This window comes from Oryctolagus cuniculus, chromosome 4 (assembly GCF_051225735.1).
Source record: "Oryctolagus cuniculus isolate XC-2025 breed Fujian yellow rabbit chromosome 4, ASM5122573v1, whole genome shotgun sequence".
Taxonomy (NCBI): Eukaryota; Metazoa; Chordata; class Mammalia; order Lagomorpha; family Leporidae; genus Oryctolagus; species Oryctolagus cuniculus.
The window spans coordinates 128327654-128349949 of record NC_142870.1 but is presented as its reverse complement, the minus strand read 5'-3'; the positions used below and the strand labels follow the sequence as shown (position 1 = coordinate 128349949).

The window sequence follows — 22296 nt, the reverse complement described above, 5'->3', positions numbered from 1 at the left end:
ATATTTCCATTTTTTGTGTTTCTTCTATTTCTTTATTGTTTTGTGATTTTTATCATTGAGATCTTTCACCTCCTTTGTTAAATGTACTCTAAGGTATTTAATTTTTTCTGTAGTTATTATGAATGGGGTTGATATTAGAAATTCTTTCTCAGCCATGGCATTGTCTGTATATAGAAAGGCTACTGACTTTTTGTGTCAATTTTATATCCTGCCACTGTATCAAACTTTTATGAGTACCAATAGTATTACTGGAGTCTTTTGAGTCACCTGTATACACTATCATGTCGTCTACAAATAGGGATAATTTTACTTCATCCTTTCTAATTTGTATCCCTTTGATTTCTTTTTCTTTCCTTATGACTCTGGCTAAACCTTCCAGGACTATATTGAATAACAATGGTGTTAGTTGGACATCCTTCTCTGGATCCATATCTTAGCGGAAATGCTCCCAACTTTTTCCTAGTCAATAAGATTCTCCCCATGTGTTTGTAAATTGCTTTGACTGTGTTGAGGAATGTCCCTTCTATGCTCAATTTGCTTAAGGTTTTCATTATGACAGGTTGTTGTATTTTATCAAATGCTTCCTCTGTAATATAGAGAAGATCATATGGTTTTTATTATTTAGTTTGTTAATGCGATGTACCACATTTATTGATTTGTGAATGATGAAGCATCCCTGTTTACCAGGGATAAATCCCACTTGGTCCAGATGAATGATCTTTTTTATGTGCTGTTGGATTTGATTAGCTGGTATTTATGCATCTAATAGTTCTCTTTCTCTGTTGTATCTTTTTCTGGTTTAGGAATTAAAGTGATGCTGGCATCAAAGAAGGAGCTTGGGAGGATTCTTTCTCTTTCAATTGTTTTGAATAGCTTGAGAAGTATTGGAGTTAGTTCTTTAAAAGTCTGATAGAATTCATCTGGTCCTTGGCCTTTCTTTGTTGGGAGCATCTTATTATTGATTCAGTCTCTATCTTGGTTATTGGTCTGTTTAAGTTTTCTACGTCATCATGACTCAATTTTGGTAGCATATATGTGTCCAGGAATCTATACATTTTTTTAGATTTTCAAATTTGGTATTTAGCTCATTGTAGTAATTCTTGATGAGTTTTTTGTTTCTGTGGTGTCTATTGTTATATTTCCTTTTCTATCTCTGATTTTATTAATTTGGGTCTTCTCCCTCTTTTGTTTTTTTCTTTTTTGTTTTGTTTTGGTTATTTGGGAAAGTTGCGTACCAATTTTATTTATTTATTTTTCAAATAACCAGCTCTTTATTACACTGATCTATTGTATTTTTTGGTTTTAATTTTATTTATTTCTTCTTTGATTTTAATTATTTCTCTCCTCCTACTAATTTGAGGTTTGATTTGCTGGTGTTTATCTAGGTCCTTGAGATGCATTGGTAGCTCATTTATTTTGTGCCTTTCCAATTTCTTGATGTAAGCACCAATTCCTATGAACTCTTAATATTACTTTGCTGTATCCCATAAGGTTTGATATGTTGTATTGTCATGTTCATTTGTTTCCCAAAGTTTATTGATTTCCCTTTTGATTTCCTCTATGACCCAGTGTTCAATCAGGAGCATGTTTTCAGTCTCCATGTGTTTACATATTATCTAGAGATTCTTGAGCTGTTCATTTCCATCTTCATTCCATTCTGGCCAAAAATGATTCATGGTATGATTTCAGTTTTTTTTTTTTAATTTGTTGAGACTTGCTTTATGGCCTAACATATGATCTATCCTAGAGAAAGTTCCCTGCATTGTTAAAAATAATGTATATTCAGCAACTGTGAGGTTGAAAGTTGTATAGATGTCAGTTTGGTTCAATTTGGTCCATAATGTAGATTAGCTTTGTTATTTTTTGGTTGATTTTCTGTCTTGTTGATCTGTCCAATAATGAAAGTTTGGTGTTGAAGTATCCCATTACTACTGTGTTGAAGTCTATGTTTCCCTTTAGATCGATTAACATTTGCTGTAAATAACCATGCTCCTTGGAATTGGATGCATACACACTTATTATAGTCATATCTTTCTGTTGGATTGGATCTGTAATCATTACATGGTGCCATTCTGTCTCTTTTAAGAGTTTTTGTGTTATACTCTGTTTTCATCTGATATCGGGATGGTTACACATTATTGCTTTTGCTTTTTGTTAACATGGAATATCCTTTTTCATCCTTTCTATTTCAGTCTGCATGTATCATTGTTTTTGATGTGTATTTCTTATAGGCAGCAAATATATGGGTCTTGTTTTTTAATCCATTCAGCCAGTCTGTATCTTTTAACTGGAGAATTTAGGTATTTATATCCAAAATTTCTATTGATAAGTTACAACTTGACCTTGACATTTTTCTATAAATATTCCTATTGTTTGCTTTGGATTTCCCTTCTACATTTATGGAGGGATTTTTTTGCTTTCTGATCCTTTCTGTGTTTCTATTTGTAGCATGTCCCTAACCATCATTTGTAAGGCTCGATGAATTGTGACAAATTTTTTCAAATTCTGATTGTTATGTAACTTTTTTATTTCACTTTCATTCATAAATTAGATCTTTGTAGGGTACAGTATTTTGGGTTGACAGTTTCTTTTTTCTCTTAAGACTTGAATTGTGTCTCTCCATTCTCTTCTCTCCTGTAGAGTTTATGATGGGAAATCAGCTGTGAGTCTAATTGGAGATCCTCCAAAAGTAATCTGGCATTTCTCTTATGCACATTTTATGTTTCTTTATGTTTCACTGTTGAAAGTAATCCATAACACCATTGAAATAGCTTTGACTTGAGTAAGTTTACAACAAATATTTGAGAATAAATTGAGATCTATGCTTTAAATGGGAATTTCTTTAATGCCATGTAGCCTAACACTTTTCTGTGTAAAGTAAAAAATCTAATTAAATACAGAACTACATCTATATCTTTTGGGGAAAAATGTTATAGGCATTGAATTAATGGATGGGTGGCAAAGAAATGAGTGACATTACGATTTTTTTTTTTTTCTGGTGAGAAACAGGTACATATTTCCAGGAAAGAATTTGCTTCATATTAACAGGAATTGAAACCCTTGTTAAATAAATTCTTTGTGAAATAGAATACCTTTGTAAATTAAGGATTTAACTTTAAATAATCTTTAGAGTGTATGTTAAATTTAGGCATTCCTAAGAAGACTTTGTTCCTAGATATATAAATTGGAAACCTGAGAGATAAGCCCATTAATTGTTCTGCATTTTGATGGTAGAATCTATTCAAAGAAAACATTGCTTTTATAAACATTTCTCATCATGATACAGATAGATGGATGCACCATTAAAAAGTTTATGCCAAGTCTTGAATCAGTGCTATTTTTAGAGCAGAAACTGGAAAATAATAATCAGATTTTAATTCAATAATAACAATAATTATTGCAAAGAATACTTAACTATTTTAATAAAATTCTCAGTATAAGTGATATTCAAAATGACATGTCAACACTAAAGATTAGCAGGGAATCAAAATTAAATATCAAGAGCAGGGAAGGAAAACAATACCTGTAAACATTTGTATAGTTAGATGAACTGTGAAACAGAAAATTATTCTGAAAATTCTTTAACATTTTCTTCTTTGAGCAACTTCCTCATATATACTGATACTATATTCTGTTAGGCAGTCAGCCTGGATCTCTCTGGAACCAAATATTTGTAAAAGTATTAAAACAAAAACCCACCTGTATAAACATTTCTTCATCTCTTTTGATTTTAAAAATGCCAATTAAAACTTTATGTTGAAATGAATAGAAAAATATTCTGCTTCAAATACTACATATGATTTAAGATAGAAACTTTAATCAATTGAAATTTCCACTAGTTGGAAAGATAAAATTTATGCAGATGAAATCAAAACACTTGTAAAGTACTAAAGGATGTGTTATAATAGATACCTTCGAAGACTGAAAAATAGATGGCTACTTCTGGGTAGAGTATCTTATGAATAAGGTTGGATTTGTGCCAGAATCTAGAATATTGAGATTAGGAAATTGGCAAGGTAGCAGAAACTATGTCTAGATGAGCACTGTTAGCAATGTAAGTGTTCTAAGAGTGAAAACACTCACGGCCTGCTGATAAGGAGGCCATATTACACATGCAACTATAGCACTGCAGAAGAGAAGCAGATACTATTTTCCAGTGGTGTTAAGATTTGGAGATGGTGTTCTGATTTCAATGTCACCTTTGTTGGCAGTGGTGAATCAGGTCATTAGAGAAGCATGTTTATGGCCTATTTGTTGAAGCTCTTGGGGTCTGGCTAGGGAGACCAAATTAGATGGAACAGATTTTACAGGGTCATTCAGTATTACCTCTCTTTCTTTGACTTTAAATATACACTCATTCAGCACTTTTGGATTATTTTCTAGAACATCTTTTGGTATTCATGTAATAATTAACCTTACCTGTCCTTATGAAAAAGGAAGGGCAAGAGGATGCATTTAAGTCCTTTCTATCCACTTATAAATCATTTGCCAATTAGAGGGAGGATGTCATTGAAAATGTTCAGTGGTGCTACTGTGTCAAGTACTGAAGCAAAAGTGGGCAATAAGTGAAAACACATTTCTTCAGCGGTAAGCCAGGTCAAGAGCATTCATTGTAAGATAATTAACTCAAATCTGTTATTATATTTGGTACATGGCTTCTTTCAGCTCATTACTATGAGATATGCTGAATAAAAGTTCAATCTTGAGAAAAATATTAAAAATAAAATGGAAACATATGCAAGCATATGAAAAGGGATTTGTAGTTATGATGAAAATCTGGTCTTCCTAATTTGCAGAGGTGTACTATAATGTTTCTGGTTGTAAGTACTGTACCTTGAAAGCCCTGGCAGATCACACAAGAAACTTGAAACTAAGAAAAATCAGAGGAGTAGGAATTATATTTCCATTGGCATTCTATGTTAACCTTTTGTATTCTGTTGATATTACACAGAATGCTCATATTCACAATAATGCATTTTCTATATGAAACATTGGACAAAGAACTTAATTTTCAAAGAAATTATAAATATGCTATATTCCATAAAGTTAGATAAATTGAAAGTCAATGACACTGCTTTTCATACAAGATATATTATTCACTGAGCATCCTTTGTGTTTTCACATGACATTCACCAAGCTGTATGAGTTTGAATGGCTGCAATATAAATTTTCTACCAGAAACTTGTAGTTATTAAAACACAAGGTTCATAGGCACTGAAGTTAGTTTGCTTTAACCTCAAAAAGACAATATCTTTTAATGGAGAATTTACAACTTAGTTTTGTAATGTTAATATTTAAGTGTTGAGAAGCATAGAGTTTCATATCCTTTTATACATGTTAAATTTATATTTAACAATCTAATATTTTATCAGAATGCTTCTTTTTTATTCAATTTAAATAAAAGAATAGCATTATTTTCTTGCTGAGATATATTAATGCAAGTTTGCTGCTTGTTTCTGCAAAGTTGTCATGTTTCATGTCATGACAAAAGTTGAGATTAGAAAGGCAGGGAGTGGGAAAGGGGAGGGTTGCGGGTGGGAGGGAAGTTATGGGGGGAAGCCATTGTAATCCATAAGCTGTACTTTGAAAATTTATATTCATTAAATAAAAGTTAAAAAAAGAAAGGCAGGAAGTCAAAATTGTCTTTTTTTTATTCCTGTTCATCAGCCTTCAAACCTAACCATGTTTCACTGCCTTCCCCTCCATTTCCTTCTATCCTTTTGCCACTTCGATCATTTGAATGACAGAAAAAGAATTGCAAAGGAAGCATTGAAATAGAAATAGACCAAGAAAAGAAATGCTAGCATAGAATTTGGAGAAATTTGAACCACATTAGATGGGGGAGAGATAATTCCATGTGCCAAACATTTATTTAGTGTCCTCCATAAGTGGAAGAATTGGAAAAAGTCTACAAATGACAAAACAAAGCATCAATTCCTACTCTCTTCTCCTATCCACCACACATACATCACAAGTATAATTTCATATCCCCAGGTGCAGAAATAGAACTGAGTCCATATTGGATTCTATGAAAGATCAGAGACAATCCTAGGAAAACTGGCAAGCCCTGTCTGCCCTGTCCTCATCTGGTTCTTTTCCAGACATTCTGAAATTTAGAAGTGACTTGATCCCCCTCAGCTACTCAACCTTTCAACAACTCCCCAAATAAAATTTACCCGTCATCCATCTACTAATGATCTACCTTATATGAGTGAATAAATGAATGAGTTACTGAGTGTTAATCTGTTACTCTGTTAAAGAAGACTCTCATGGAAATATGTTAAACCAAGGAAGTGACTAAAATAATGATGCCATAATGACAACTTAAAACAGTGATCATTATCAAATGAGGGAAAATATTTGACTTTGAGAAACCTGTTAAATCCCAGAGTACTTAAGATCACACCCCCATCTCGCATGATTAACATTGTAGTGAGGGGAGGCTTTCCATCCATAGCAGAGATCAGAAAATGATTACTCATGGACCAAATACCTCCAACTACGTAGTTTTGTAGATAAAGTTATACAGGACACAGTCCTGTCCTTTCTTCAGGGCACTGAGTGCTTTCATACTCCAAAAGCAGAGCAGAGGAGTTGCAAGATACTATGGTTTGCAAAGTCTAAAATAGATACTCTTCAGATGTTTTAGAAAAAGTGTGTTGACCTCAGCTCTACAGGATTAATGACATTGAAAAGTGTATCAAATCTTATTTCTATCGATTTCCTTTTCCTTTACCCCCAACTTCCTTTTTCTTCAATTGTAGAATAGAGTGATTCAAACTTTCAATTTGACTGCTTAGCAAGAAAATGTCACTTAAAACACTAAAAGTAGTGAGTCATGACCATCCTGAGACATTTACAATTCCTTCTGACTTTCCACTCTAGATATAATTGAATAAGAGTTTGTCATGGTTGTCTTGCTTTGGTTATGTAACTCCAAATCAATTCTAATTTGGCTCTCTTTAATCACTTCTAATGACTGCTGACTTACCGAGAATTTACCCCCAATACACCATAGAGAAATGTATAATTTCTTCTTACCTTATACCACTAATGCATCATGTGCAAACAAGAGGAGGGCATAGATAGTTAAAAATTAGACATATTTTTACAATGATATACAGGTTATAACAACAACAAGAAAAACCCAGGCCACTACTTTTTTTTGAACATTAAAATGACAAAGTGACCAATATTTTTTAATTTCTGAATTTTCTAGAACATTAGTAGCCAATTCCTACATTTTGTGTTCCTCAAAAGATGCTTCCCAGAAAGAGTGCTGCATAAATAGGTTAACAGAGAAAAGGATGAGGAGGTCAAATGAGGTGTTCTCATTGTAAGACTCTTGGGGGTGCTTAATATTAAAATATTCATTGTTAATTGCAGGGAGGGGTTAGATGAGTCCTTTTTTTTACAATTCATTCATTTAGCCACTCATTCAATAAATACCCAGTGCCTACCCGATGCCAATCCTTTTTTTGTAGGTACTCTGAATAGAGAATTTCCAAAAGCTTAAATGTTTGGAAAGCCTGAAACTATACATACAATTAGGAAGCCTTCGAAAGACTTCATGAAGGGAAAGTACTCTGAAGAATTAGTGGAATTATGATGTGTAGAAGTGCTTAGGGGAGAAGCATCCTCAAAATGAGAAATATGTGATTACAGACATATGAAAAGAGGGATTAATATATACCTATTGAGGTTAATTGATTTATTTGAAATGGGGTCATTGAAACAGTTGGATGATATCCTCTGCTATGACAATGACATCTTGTATGAGTTGTTTGTTCGTATGCACACTTATGCAAGTGAATATACATAAGAACCTACTGAAATATCTTCATTTGGGTGCTTCGGAGTAATGATGTATTATCACCCTGCTAGATATTAATCAAACTATCACCTAGCTTGACTGCTTCTGTTGGATTTTTAATGTTTTAATTGAGCCTAAGGGCATTTCTTCAGCATGTTATGGATTCCTCAGGGTCTTGAATTTTTGTTATGGAGTCCTGTCTCCAGTGTACTTCTTATTCATTTTGAAGTTATCAAAAAAAGCAAAAATAAGACTTGATAATTTTATTCTAAAATGCTAGTTTAATTTAAATGGTATTAAATAGTGAGGCCCACATGTTTTTGTGGGTTTTCTGTTGTTGGTCTCATAATTTATGCTAACTGACTAGGAAGTAAAGTGATCGGTTTAATTTACTGTTTCATTTAAGGAAGAGTTGCTATGTCATATATTAATCTGACCTAGTGAGCAATTTGAATAGGATTAAGATGAAATATGCCTTGTATTTAAAGCAATTATGTCTCCACATCCTTGTATCCAACTGCCAAATCAATATGCTTCCTTTGATAGGATATTTAACTGCCATCTAGGACAACATGTCCAAAACAGAGATCTTTAACCTCTAAAAATTTATTTTTCTTGCTGGATATGCAGGGAGAGAGGGAGAGAGGGAGAGAGAGAGAGAGAGAGTCCATCCATTGGTTCACTCCCTAAGTGCTCTCAACATCTGGGGCTGATTTAACTCAAAGTAGGTAGAAGGGAACTCAGTCCACTCCCACATGGATGGCAGGAACACAATTGCTTGAGTCATCATCGTTACCTCCTGATATCACATTAGCAAGAAGCTGGAATCAGGAGCCAGAGCTAAACATTGAACCCAGGCAATCAATATAGGACAAAAAGTTAAATACCAACTACCAAATTGCAGATTTTGATCTTGCCCCAAAATTAATATCTCCCAGTTACCTACTTTTACATTCCACATTAATCCATCAGTAATTTTGTTTCACTCTACTTTCAAACTATATCCCCTTTCAGGTCCAGTTCAGTCTCTGCTACTACCAAATGGGAACCCATACCCCCACCATCCATCTTCTGTGTGATTGCAAAATCCAGTCACATATTTTCCCTGTTTCTTTTAGTCTTATCACAACTGTCAGAGCAATTTTGTTCAGGTTAGATTACATGACCCTTCTACTCCAAGACTGCCAGGGACCTTCTATTTAATTCGCATTAAAACCCTGATTTCTTCAGTAACATGTGGGGTCTACAGCTGATTGTTGTATCTCTGTGCTCATTTCCCACTGTATTCACTTGATCATTCCAGTCCGTTTCAGCAACCTTGAGGTTTGCTGTGGTTTCTGCCCCAGTCTTTTGCTCTTGCTTTTTTCCCTGCCTGGAGCACTTTCTCCAGCCATTCACAGGTCCTGTTTCTTCAGCTTCATATCATATTGAAATACCAGGTTCTCAGAAACATTTGCTAACAACCCAATTTGTGGTGTCATTAATCTTCAACTCCTCACACACCTTATCCACTTCTGCTTTATTTTCCTACTGCAATTCACCACTATATAAAATACTAGATATTTCACTTATTCATTTTGTTTATAGGCTCTCTCCCTCCTCTGGAATCCAAATTCCGTGAAGGTAGGGAACTTTGTTTGTTGTTCAGTGCTGTATATTCAGAACTCAGAACCAGGCCTAATATACTGAGTGACACTTAATATACTCGGCCACTTCAAAAGTTCATGGAAAAATGAAATTAAAAATATATTTACGGCTGGTACCGCAGCTCAATAGGCTAATCCTCCACCTGCGGCCCCGGCACCCCAGGTTCTAGTCCCAGTTGTGGCGCCGGATTCTGTCCCGGTTGCTCCTCTTCCGGTCCAGCTCTCTGCTGTGGCCTGGGAGTGCAGTGGAGGATGGCCCAGGTCCTTGGGTCCTGCACCCCCACGGGGGACCAGGAGAAGCACCTGGCCCCTGGCTTCGGAACGGCGCGGTGCGCCAGCCACAGCACGCTGGCTACAGCAGCCATTGGGGGGTGAACCAACAGAAAAAGGAAGACCTTTCTCTTTGTCTCTCTCACTGTCTACTCTGCCTGTCAAAAAAAAAAAAAAATATATATATATATATATTTTAGTGCAAAATATTTTGAAACCTGTGCATACTGTATCATACTATCCAGTTTCCATTAACTTTTGAACATTGCTTGAAAACTGAATGGATGAGTAAAAATGCTTTTTTTGATAATTCAGTTCACTATTGTATTTTATCATCTAAGAGATTACTCTTATGAACATATAATCTGAACTAAATGTTAAACGTGATTAAATTATTAATTTTTAAAAGAATAGGTTCTTCCTACTCTAGGATTGACCACATACTAGGCCATAAAGCAAGTCTCAACAAATTCGAAAGAATTGGAATAATACCAGGCAGCTTCTCAGACACAGTGGAATGAAGCTGGAAATTAGCAACTCAGGAATCCCTAGAGCATATGCAAACACATGGAGATTGAACAACAAGCTCCTGAATGAACAATGGGTCATAGAAGAAATTAAAAGAGAAATCAAAAACATTCAGGAAGTAAATGAGGATAACAACACAACATACCAAAACTTATGGGATACAGCAAAAGCAGTGTTAAGAGGAAAGTTTATAGCAATAGGTGCCTACATCAAGAAATTGGAAAGGCACCAAATAAATGAGCTGTCAATGCATCTCATGGATCTAGAAAACTGCCACAAACCAGACCCAAAACTAGTGGGAGAAGAGAAATAATTAAAATTAGAGAAGAAATCAACAGGATTAAATAAAAAAAAAATCACAAAACATCAGCCAAAGGAACAGCTGGTTTTTTGAAAAAATAAACAAAATTGACACACCATTGGCCCAACTAACTGAAAAAAGAAAAGACTCAAATCAATAAAATAAGATATGAAAAATGGAATGTAACAACAGATACCAACAGAAATAAAAAGAGTCATCAGAAATTACTACAAGGACTTGTATGCCAGCAAACAGGGAAATCTATCAGAAATGGATAGATTCCTGGACACATGCAAGCTACCTAAATTGAACCAGGAAGACACAGAAAACAAACAGACCTATAACTGAGACAGAAATTGAAACAGTAATAAAGTCCCTCCCAACAAAGAAAAGTCCAGGACTGGATGGATTCACTGCTGAATTCTACCAGACATTTAAAGAAGAACTAACTACAATTCTTCTCAAACTATTCACAACAATCGAAGAAGTGGGAATCCTCCCAAATTCTTTCTATGCATCCAGCATCATCTTAATTCCTAAGCCTGAAAAAGATTCAGTAGAGAAAATGAATCTTGATGTGAATGGGATGGGAGAGGGAGCGGGAGAGGGGAGGGTTGCAGGTGGGAGGGAGGTTATGGGGGGAAAAAGCCACTGCAATCCAAAAGCTGTACTTTGGAAATTTATATTTATTAAATAAAAGTTAAAAAATAAAAAAGAATAGGTTCTTGATTTTAAGTTATTAATGTGATTCAAAAGGATATTCTGTGTGAAAAAGTAACAATAAAATTTGAATTATCTGAGTTGTGTTAACTTTCAGTAATAGCAATAATAGTATCTATAGTTTTTATATTTACCAGGCATGGCTTTTATTTTATCCTATTTTAAAGTTCTATCAATTCAGCATTTAAGATAGTATTGATAAAGAGGTAGGCAAACAATTTTGTATAAAATCATTCAGGTAGGTGGCAGAGCTCGCTCCAAATACAGGTCCCTTTGCCTATGCAGTGTACATTCTTTTCCATTCTCTCTCCCCTAATGAAAATTCCACTGTGAGACTATTTACAGGAAGTCACAAAATGTGGTAGGTACATTTATACATAGGCTGATTATTTCTACTCCATAATTATTTTATGAAGTAGCTATTACATTCTTCTGCAGCATAATGGTCATTGGTGTGGACTTTGGAGCCGCATTGTCTGCCACATTGTCAAGTATCAGCTTCACCACTCACTGGCCAAGACCCTGGATACATCAGCATGTCTGAGACTCAGATTTGTCTACAGAGAAAGAATATTCTAAAACTGGGGGAAATCACTGAACTTTCAGATAGTTTGAACTCCAGACAAAAATAGCATTTGACTATTTCAGGTCATGATCCTGCTAGAGTCTGGACATGCTTAAGCATAGGCTTCCTTCATCCATATCCATCAACTTCGTTCTACACACAATATTTTTAATATGTTGATTATTTCAGAGATGCTTTGGGCATTAAGGCTAATTTAAAGACTGTGTTGAAGAAAATTTTAAAGAAAGAGAGAAAGAAGAAAACAAAACGTTCATATGTGGCCAGATAAACCTGGCAAGAGATCTGAATAATACCATTAGCCAATTGTGTCATTAAAAAACTGACCTGGGTCACTTGCTTTGCTTCTATGACTGTGAAAAAAACTTACATTTCTTCTTCCTCTCCTCCTCCCCTTCCTCCTTCTGCTGCTTCTTCCAATTGGCCTCTTTGTCTTAAATTGATTCTATGCTTTTGTGATCCAATGTTCACAAATACAAATGAATCCCTAGGGGAAAATCTGCTTCTCCCTTCTGTTCTTGTCTCTTAATCTTAGAAGGGTGCATTAATGCCATGGGGAGCCTGAGTTTCTATATGTATGTATTATATATGAACTCAACTGACTCTTACTAAATGGACAAGTGCCAGTAGCTTTCTTCAAGGAAAATAGAAAATAATATAAATTTACAAACATATATACATATATATTTTTTTGCCATGAACATTTTCTTTTTTTTTAAACTTTTACTTAATCAATATAAATTTCGAAAGTACAACTTTTGGATTATAGCGGTTTTCCCCCCATAACTACCCTCCCACCAGCAAACCATCCTATCTCCTATTCCCTCTCCCATCCCATTCTTCATTATGATTCATTTTCAATTATCTTTATATACAGAAGATCAATTTAGTACACACTAAGTAAAGATTTCAACAGTTTGCTCCCACACAGAAACACAAAGTGTAAAGTACTGTTTGAGTACTAGTTATACCATTAAGTCACATGGTACAACACATTAAGGACAGAGATCCTACATGGGGAGTAAGTGCACAGTGACTCCTGTTGTTGATTTAACAATTGACACTCTTATTTATGACGTCAGTAATCACCCGAGGCTCTTGTCATGAGTTGCCAAGGCTGGGGAAGCCTTTTGAGTTCACCAACTCTGAACTTATTTAGACAAGGCCATAGTCAAAGTGGAAGTTCTCTCCTCCCTTCAGAGAAAGGTACCTCCTTCTTTGATGGCCTGTTTTTTCCGCTGGGATCTCACTCACAGAGATCTTTCATTTAGGTCATTTTTTGCCACATTGGAGTATATATGTTTTAAAAAGGGATCTGTCTTCTCTGGCTTAAGCTTCCTATTAGGGTCCTGGAAGAAAATACTAAAAATTTAATTGACAGTATTTATCTTTAAAAACAGTAAGAACATGTGTAGTTACTGATATTGATTATTTCAGTTGAATACTCCCCATTTATTAATATGGATGGACACTGGTATTGTCACTAGGCCTTTTTATGAGAAGGTGATAATCTTGAGCAAGTGTTCAGTGCAGTGGTTAAGGTATTTCTTTTTTTTATTTTTACTTATTTATTTGACAGGTAGAGTTATAGACAGTGAGAGAAAGAGACAGAGAGAAAGGTCTTCCTTCCTTGGGTTCACTCCCCAAATGGCTGCTATGGCCGGTGCTGCGCCGATCTGAAGCCAGAAGCCAGGTGCCTCCTCCTGGTCTCCCATGCAGGTGCAGGGGCCCAAGCACTTGGGCCATCTTCCACTGCCTTTCTGGGCCACAGCAGAGAGCTGGACTGGAAGAGGAGCAACCGGGACTAGAACCTGGCGCCCATATGGGATGCCAATGCTGCAAGGCGGAGGATTAACTAAGTGAGCCATGGCACTGGCCCCAGGGTATTTCTTGCTATGCATGCCTCATTTACCAGGATGCCTGGTTATAGAATCCGAGATCCGAGACTTTAGTTTCAGATTCCTGCTGTTGAACACCCTGGGAAGCAGCAGATGGTAGATCAAGTATTGGTTTTTTGCCAAATATCTCAGAGATCCAGTCTCCTGACTTTAGCTTGTCCCAGGCCTAGATGCTGCAGGCATTTCGCGGAATGATTCAATAAATTGACCATCTCTCAGTTTCTCATGTTTCTACTTCTCAATAAAATGAAAATTAAAATAAATAAAAATAACCCAAACCACAGTAACAATTATATAGATAAAGTATTCTTGGGGCAGCACTGAGGCGCTGCGGGTTAACACCCTGGCCTGAAGCGCCTACATCCCATATGGGCACCTGTTTGAGACCTGGCTGCTCCACTTCTAATCCAGCTCTCTGCTATGGCCAGGGAAAGCAGTAAAAGATGGTCCAAGTCCTTGGGCCCCTGCACCCATGTGGGAGACCTGGAAGAAACTCCTGGCTCCTGGCTTCGGATCGACACAACCCTGGCCGTTGCGGCCAACTAGGGAATGAACCAGTGGATGGAAGACCTCTCTCTCTGCCTCTCCTCTCTGTGTGTAACTCTGACTTTCAAATAAATAAATAAATCTTTAAAAAATTATTCTACAGAAATTCTTTGGTGTGACTACATCAAAGATTGAAAGGTGATGCCCCATAGGTCTCTTCCTGCCTACAATAATGCATTTGTGTTTATGTGCCTGATATAAGCCTGCACTTGAAGATGGTATTATCTGCTATAAACTTAACCGACTGTTACTAAATGGACAAATTCCAGAAGCTTTCTGCAAGGAAAATAGAAAATAATACTGTTAAAGAAGCCAAAACCAAATATAATGAAATGACAAAAAAACATTTCTTCTCCAGGTGCTTTCTCAGTCATAGTCTGAAGTAACAGTGATGGCCTAATGATATATGCCAAGGTGTTAGGGAAAAAAAGTTTAAATTGTCAAGAAGACCATTTAAATAGGAATTTAATCCACCACTGTTAATGAAACATCTTATTCTAAGTGCATGCACTGTCTTTCACTCAGTTGATGATGGTAAGTAGACAACTTGATTGGCACACATTTTAAACCAGAACATCTAGAAGATATTTTTAACACAAAAAAGGTTTCTTTGTTTTTTGGAACAATCAGGAATAGTTACAATAGATCTGTTGCAGCATTTAAATTCTATATTTATGCTTACTCTGTGATGCATAGAATTTTCCATAGAATAAAACACGTTTATAATTTACAAATAGATAGTAAAGTTCCATTTCTTAAGGATATGTGCTAAAAACTTGTTAATGAGTAGGATAAACAGTTATCATGTTTGGAAAACATTCATTGGTAGGTGATACTCTTAGGGAAGTAATAGGTATATTGTATGTACATATATTTCCTTTTTTTATTCATTGTGCAATGAGTTGATGAACTGAGTCCTTATTTGACACATATTTTATTTTTCTGTTTCTCTAGTTGCTTACAGTCCATTTTGAATGAGCTCAGGAAAATGTAGTTAATCAGGTGGAAAATTATTAAACATTGAGTACTCCTTTATGGTCAGAAATTGGGCCCTTTATAAAGTCCAGATTAAAATAATTTACCATTTTCTAAATTTTCTAAATTTATCATTTAATAAATATTAAACCAAAAGTTCCCCTAAAATTGACCAATCTCCGAAATGGTTTAAAACAATGACATGGTTCTATATGAAAAAGATCTCTCCAATAAATGAATTTTTAAAATAACTAATCCATGTTGAAATTTAATCAGCCCTAAAGGCATTCCGATCTGGCTGAAAAGCTCATGAGAGTATTTCAGGCATGGAAAGCCAAGACACTCTGGCAAAAAAAAAAAAAAAAAAAAAAAAAAAAAAAAAAAAAAAAAAAAACACCTAAATGAAAGATCTCTGCGAGTGAGATCCCAGTGGAAAGAACAGGTCTTCAAAGAAGGAGGTACCTTTCTCTGAAGGGAGGAGAGAACCTCCACTTTGACTATGACCTTGTCTAAACAAGATAAGAGTCGGAGAACTCTTATCTTCCATAGCCTTGGAAACTCATGGCTGGAGCATGGGGAGATTACTGATGCCATAAACAGGAGTGTCAATTTGTAAAGTCAACAACAGGAGTCACTGTGCACTTACTCCTCATGTAGGATCTCTGTCCTTAATGTGCTGTACATTGAGACTTAATGCTATAATGAGTACTCAAACAGTATATTTCACTTTGTGTTTCTATGGGGGTACAAACTGTTGAAATCTTTACTTAATGTATACTAAACTGATCTTCTGTAAAAAAAAAAAAAAAAAGAAAGAAAGAAAAGAAATTATCAATTCCCAACTTGACTCTCACTGGGATTAAACATGACAATAGGTCTGATCTGATTTCATCATCATTTAAAAAAGCATCTATTATTTTTCACTTTATGTTTCTGGGTGGGAGCAAACTGTTGAAATCTTTACTTAATGTATGCTAAACAGATCTTCTGTAGATAAAGAGAATCGAAAATGAATCCTCATGTGAATGGAAGGGGAGAGGGAGTGGGAAAGGGGAGGGTTGTGGGTGGGAGGGACGGTATGGGGGGGAAGCCATTGTAATCCATAAATCGTACTTTGGAAATTTATATTCATTAAATAAAAGTTAAAAAAAATAACTAATCCATCTATGTACTGGATTATTTTTCCCACCCTCCTCAAGAGATGCTTTCTTTAAGTTTCTTTAAGGAGGGACTCTGGTCTTGGGCATTTAAGTGGCATACTTAACTTTCTAGCAGAAATTTTTTATCTGACATGCAAGGAAAAAAAGCACAGCTATTTTAGCAGGAAATTATTTGTGGCCTGTCCTCATCCCTAGGGAGACTAGGAAAGGCTATAGGCTGTGTAACAAATTCCTATTCCTCCAACTCACTGCTTCTTTTTGGGCCACATGTCTTTAATGCTGTCATTTTGACTGTAACCAAATAAAAGTCATCCAGCTCCAGGTGGTCAAGTGGCAGGGCTTCCAGCTTAACTATATAGTTAGCCCTCTGGACTGTTCAGGACAATCTTTTCCAAAGCCACCCTCAAACACCACAGGACAGACAGCAAGATAAGAATACCTGTAACCAGCCATATGCCCATATGCCAGTTCAAAAAGATACAGAAGATGGAACTTCATCCATTCTATCCCCCAAAAGATAATGGGCAACTTCTCTTGAAGCAGGGAGCATATTAAATAGGAAGACAGAAATTAGCCAATATGTGTGAAAGGGGTCTAAGGAAAATCAAGCACCTGTAGAAAGGAATGTATCAATCTCAGAAGCATGCCTTGGAAGCACACCTTAGAAGCAGCCCAGTATTTTACACTACAAATGTCTGCCCATATCCCAATAACTTTTTAGGTGGTCCTAGTCTACCACTCAAGGGAAACACCTAAGGAGAATCCTCTCTGCTTGTTGCCAACTAAGATATCCAGTCTGATACAGTAGATAATAAGACCTAGTCTGATAACATTGGATAATAAAACCTTGGGAGTAATTAACTTATTTTACTCAGGAGCCCTTTGTCCAGGAAAATTGAGGAGAGGGAGAAATGAGAGGAAGACCTAGAGCCAAGACACAGTGCAAATGGTCTCAGTTCTTTGCTGAGATGCCCACCTGGCCTGTCAGTTGTAGACTATTAAACTTTGTAACCTTACTTACCCCAATCTGAATGACTAGGTTCTCTCTGTCAGACCCATCTGGAAAGATGAACGTTCATCAGATGGATGCACTTCACTACAATGCTCACCAGATTTTCAAAACTGGAAATGCCTTCAGGTCCAGCTATGCTCTCTCACCTCTTCATTTTTGTATTTGTATGTCCTAAGTCAACGAAACAATAAAAGAAATGAAGCTAAGGAAATGAAAGCCAATACACAGATGATGGGTTTAATTCTTGTTGTTTAACAAATGGATCATTTTTTTAGTAATAGAAAGAGGTACTGATCAAAACTGATAATGAATTTCATAGTCCAAGAACAGCATTCTGTGAAGATACAGATGATAATCTCTCGAATGTTAAACTCAATTCAGTTCAAATCACACTGCCTCAACAACCTCTGGTTCTGAGTATTTGACTGACTCTGGTGGCCCTGGGAATAGAAACTCAATTAGGCAACATGGAGAACTTAACAGCAATATCTTTGTAAATATTTTTTTCTTGTCACTGATTTTCTGCTTCACGTGTGTGTGTGTGTGTGTGTATGTTCAATAACTATTTCTCTATGTCCATGACTTTCATCTGTTGAAAACTAGAGCTGGTGCTTTTAAGGAGGTATGTCAAAAGCTAATTATTTACTAATTATTTGAAGCACTTATATTGAAATATTGTATTATGAGGAAGTAAAAGAAAAAAATTCTGCATATGCCCTTATTGTATACCATTATTTCTATGTAGATTAACTATCTTCACTGATATCTGATTAGGTAATCTATGATTTTAAAGGATCAGGTATAGCAATTTCCTAGGAACACTATTAACAGAAAGTTCAACAGTGTTTCTACCAAAGTTTAACTTTATTTCTTTGTTTACTCATTTTTATGAAAGAAAGATGGGGGCCAGGTTTGTGGCATAATGGGTAAAGCCACCACCTGCATCACAGGCATCCCATTTGGGTACCAGTTTGAGTCCCGGCTGCTCCACTTCTGATCCAGCTCCCTGTAAGTGTTCCTGGGAAAGCTACAGATTATGGCTCAAATGTTTGGGCCTCTGCACCTATATGGGAGACCCAAAAGAAGTACCTGACTCCTGGTTTTGGCCCAGCCCAGCCCAGCCCGGCCCTGGTCACTGTAGCCATTTGGGGAATGAACCAGCAGATGGAAGATTTCTTTCTCTCTCTCTCTCTCTTCCTCCTTCCCTCTCTCTGTAACTCTTTCAAGTAAATAAATAAATAATTAAAAAAAGAAAGAAAGATGAAACCATCCCAGTGGTGCCACTTGCAGTGGAAGCTAAAACAAGGCCCCCACTTCCCATGGTGCCACTGTAAACTTCCACACCCTTAACAAACCCAGCCTAGCAGTGGTTTCTTAACCAAGTTCTGTGCCCAGTTGCTCCATTATTAGTGTTCCTGAAATAAACCCTGATTCACAGTTTTCATTCCATATAATGGGCATGATACCTTGGTTTTGGATTGCCTGCAGTGTGAATTACAATACTATGGAGAAACCTCACATTATGTGAGTCTTACCAGGAGGTCAAATACTGTATCCCCAAAGAATATGTGGAAAAGTAACCTCTTGTCGATGGAATAGGTATGTGACCTACCTAGGTGTTCCCACTCACCACATTGAATGCTGAGCAAGTGATATAAAAAAGTAGAGGTCATTTAGAAATTATACCCTGATGCATTGCAGTGAAGTGACCAGCATCAAGAAAGCAGCAGGAGCAATCTGGAGCACCAGCATTTTCCTACTAACACTGTTGTTTGTTTGGTTTTGCTATTTCCTTGGTGACTCCTTCTGTTTTGCCTTTATTGGTTACAGGCACTTTTGAGGCTGTTTCCAACCTTCTACCTATAACTTGAGAGTCTGTGACATTTTTTCAATAAATTCTTTTGTGGTTTAATGCTACCTCACCAGAATTGGGTCTTTACCTATTTTTCTAGACTTACCTCTAATTGCACCTCTCAATAAAATCCTTCTTCTGGTCACATTTTTGCCATTGTCTCCAAACGTTCTTGTCACAATCAATTTGCTCTCTCTGCCAAGCTGCCTCCTGTCATTTCTTCCATTGTGTAGTCTCTCTGTGAATCCAACTATCTCCAGTTTGGAATTATTCTTTCTCTCACTGATGGGATATAGCATTGTCAATAATATCTTACAGAAACTTGGACACAATTTAAGAAAGTAATTGACAGAAAGCCTTGATAACTTCAAGGGAAGGGGGAGAGAAAAAGTAAGAATAGAACAAGGAAACATAAAAGAAGTGTGTTCTAAATAGATGCATCAGAACATCATATTAGAATCTTTAATAAATCAAGATTGAAAATGTGCAATCTTTTAGAAGTAGGTTTTAAGTTATAAAAATTATTTGGTTGAAGAATGGAGTCTTGGGTTTGGGTTGGGTAAAAGCTAATTCTGCCAACCACTAACTCCTATCCTAACATGGTCACTGAGTTGTGCTGTACTAGAGTGAAGTGTATTAGAGGCTTACTCTAAAGAACTTACAACATAGTATCAAATAGTACAGTTACAGGGCTTCTGCTGTGGCATAGCGGGTAAAGCCACCATCTGCAATGCCAGCATTCCATATGGCCGCCAGTTCGAGTCCTGGTGGCTCCACTTCTGATCCAGCTCTCTGCTATGGTCTGGGAAAACAGTAGAAGATGGTCCAAGTCCTTGGGCCCCTGCACCCATGTGGGAGACCTGGAAGAAGCTCCTGGCTTCTGGCTTCGGATTGGTGCAGCTCTAGCCGTTGCAGCCAACTGGGGAGTGAACCAGAGGATGGAAGACCTCTCTCTCTGCTTCTCTTCTCTGTGTAACTCTGACTTTCACATAGATAACTAAATCTAAAAGAAATTAGTACAGTTATTTTATTCACAAAGTAAATAAAATAGCTTTAATCTAACAGTACTGTTTAATTATTCTTCTCTATTCAACAAATTCACAGAAATTAATTCCAAGAAGCAAGAAATGGTATTGGATATATATAAGGTAAAATGGAGATTGTTTATATTGACTTTTATTTATTTCTATTCATTTCATTTGGTATTGATTTTGCATTATATTGATATAGAATTCCCAGATTGATATATCCTTGGGTTTGGGTTGTGTTAAAGCTAATTGTGCCAACCACTAACTCCTATCCTAATATGGTCACTGAGTTGTGCTGTACTATAGTTAAGGGTATTAGGTATTGATTTTGCGTTGTATTGATATAGAATTCCCAGACTGACATATCCTAGATTGATGAACATATGTATATCTCTAACTCATGAAGAAGGTAAAGTGCTTTCCAAGAAACTGACTCTCTGTGGTACTTTGAGGATTAAAATATCCATCTCTGTGTAGTTCACCTTGCTGCAAGGCAATGGTTTCTGACTTTGTTTCAGCCACAGGACTCTTCACTTATGTAAAGTTTATGCCAAAGTGTTCCATAATATGTACGCAAACATATGTGGGACTCTGTGGAAGACCAGGAAGATCAGGAGCCTCCATTTTGCTCCTTTCAACTTGATGTTTTATAAACCCCCATTCCCACCCCTCTACAGTTACCCACATAATTGTAGGCAATCCAACAGCTGAAGGTTTCATATGTATGAACAAAATGTCCTGGTATTTGAAATATTTTTGTTATTACAAATGATACAACACAAGCATGTAAGCACTGAACCATATTAAAAATATGTTTTAATATAGGGTGTTGTCAATGAAAAATCCATGTTTTCTACTTTTAATTTTCTCAAGGAATTTATTAATACATTAGATTCTCAGAGTCACAGCAAATGCATGACAATTACTACAATTCTTATCATTTCTCATGTTTATGTGACATTAACATCAAGAGAATAGATTCAATATAATACATAGACAGAATTTATTTTATGTATTTTTATCAAGTTGGTCTGGTCTTTTTGTTGAAGCCATCTAGAGCTCTTACCCAGATCACAACTAAAAGCTGAGAAGTCAGGGAAAAGAGAGAAATCACAGAACATGGCAGTGAGAGGCTCACATCTGGGCTGACTCACTGGTCACGTAACTTTTGGATGCTTTTTCCTCTTTCTGAAGCAATGGAGCTGGGCTGAAAGTTTCCATATTTCCTCACATTTCCTCATGATAAAGATCACCTGTAGTACTTGCACTTGCTGAAAGTACAAATTCCCAGATCCGTTCCAAACCACTATATCTGCTTGACAGGCCCTACAGGAGATTTACCTCATTGGAACATTTGGGAACCAACGAACTCAACATCTCTAGCATCCATCCTAAATCAAACTCGATGATTCTCTTAATCTTTCTTTCATAATAAATGCTTTCAATGAGACTACAGTGTTTGTAATACTGATGGTGGCAGGAAGGAAACATTCCTTTAAAATGAAAATGCTAAATCTAGTATTTTCCTTGAAACATCAGAATAAAATACCAAATAGTTAGAAGACAAAATTTCCCTGTGTGAATGGTCAGAATCAAAATGGAGTAATTTTTGGCAAATCCTAGCTCGCTTGCTCTATCTATCTATCTATCTATCTCCCACCATGTATCTCCTCTCCTCCCTCTTCCTCTCCCTCATCTCCCTCTCCTCCTCCCTCTCTCTCTCCTTCTCCTCCCTCTCCCTCTCTCTCTCTCTCTCTCTCTCTATATATATATATATATGGAGGAGAGGATCTCAAGCACATATGACATACAGAAATTGTCACAGAAGACTCATAAGATCCAGAACCTTGCGCAAAGGCCACCTCCAAACTTAGCACAGATGTCTGTAAGGACAGCTTCCCATCAACTGTCTGTCTAATTTTGAACAGCAACACCGTTTTATTGATCCTGCAGCCAAGAATCAT

The 22296-nt window shown here is 36.3% G+C and overlaps 1 protein-coding gene across 1 annotated transcript in view; it reads right to left on the bottom strand.

Moving 5' to 3' along the window:
- Nucleotides 1-22296, bottom strand: part of LOC149127109 (vacuolar protein-sorting-associated protein 25-like) — a 43512-nt gene extending 21216 nt beyond the window's left edge. Inside the window, exon 1 of the mRNA XM_089331398.1 lies at nucleotides 22144-22296. Coding sequence (XP_089187524.1) covers nucleotides 22144-22296 — 153 coding nt within the window. The remainder of the gene's footprint in view (nucleotides 1-22143) is intronic.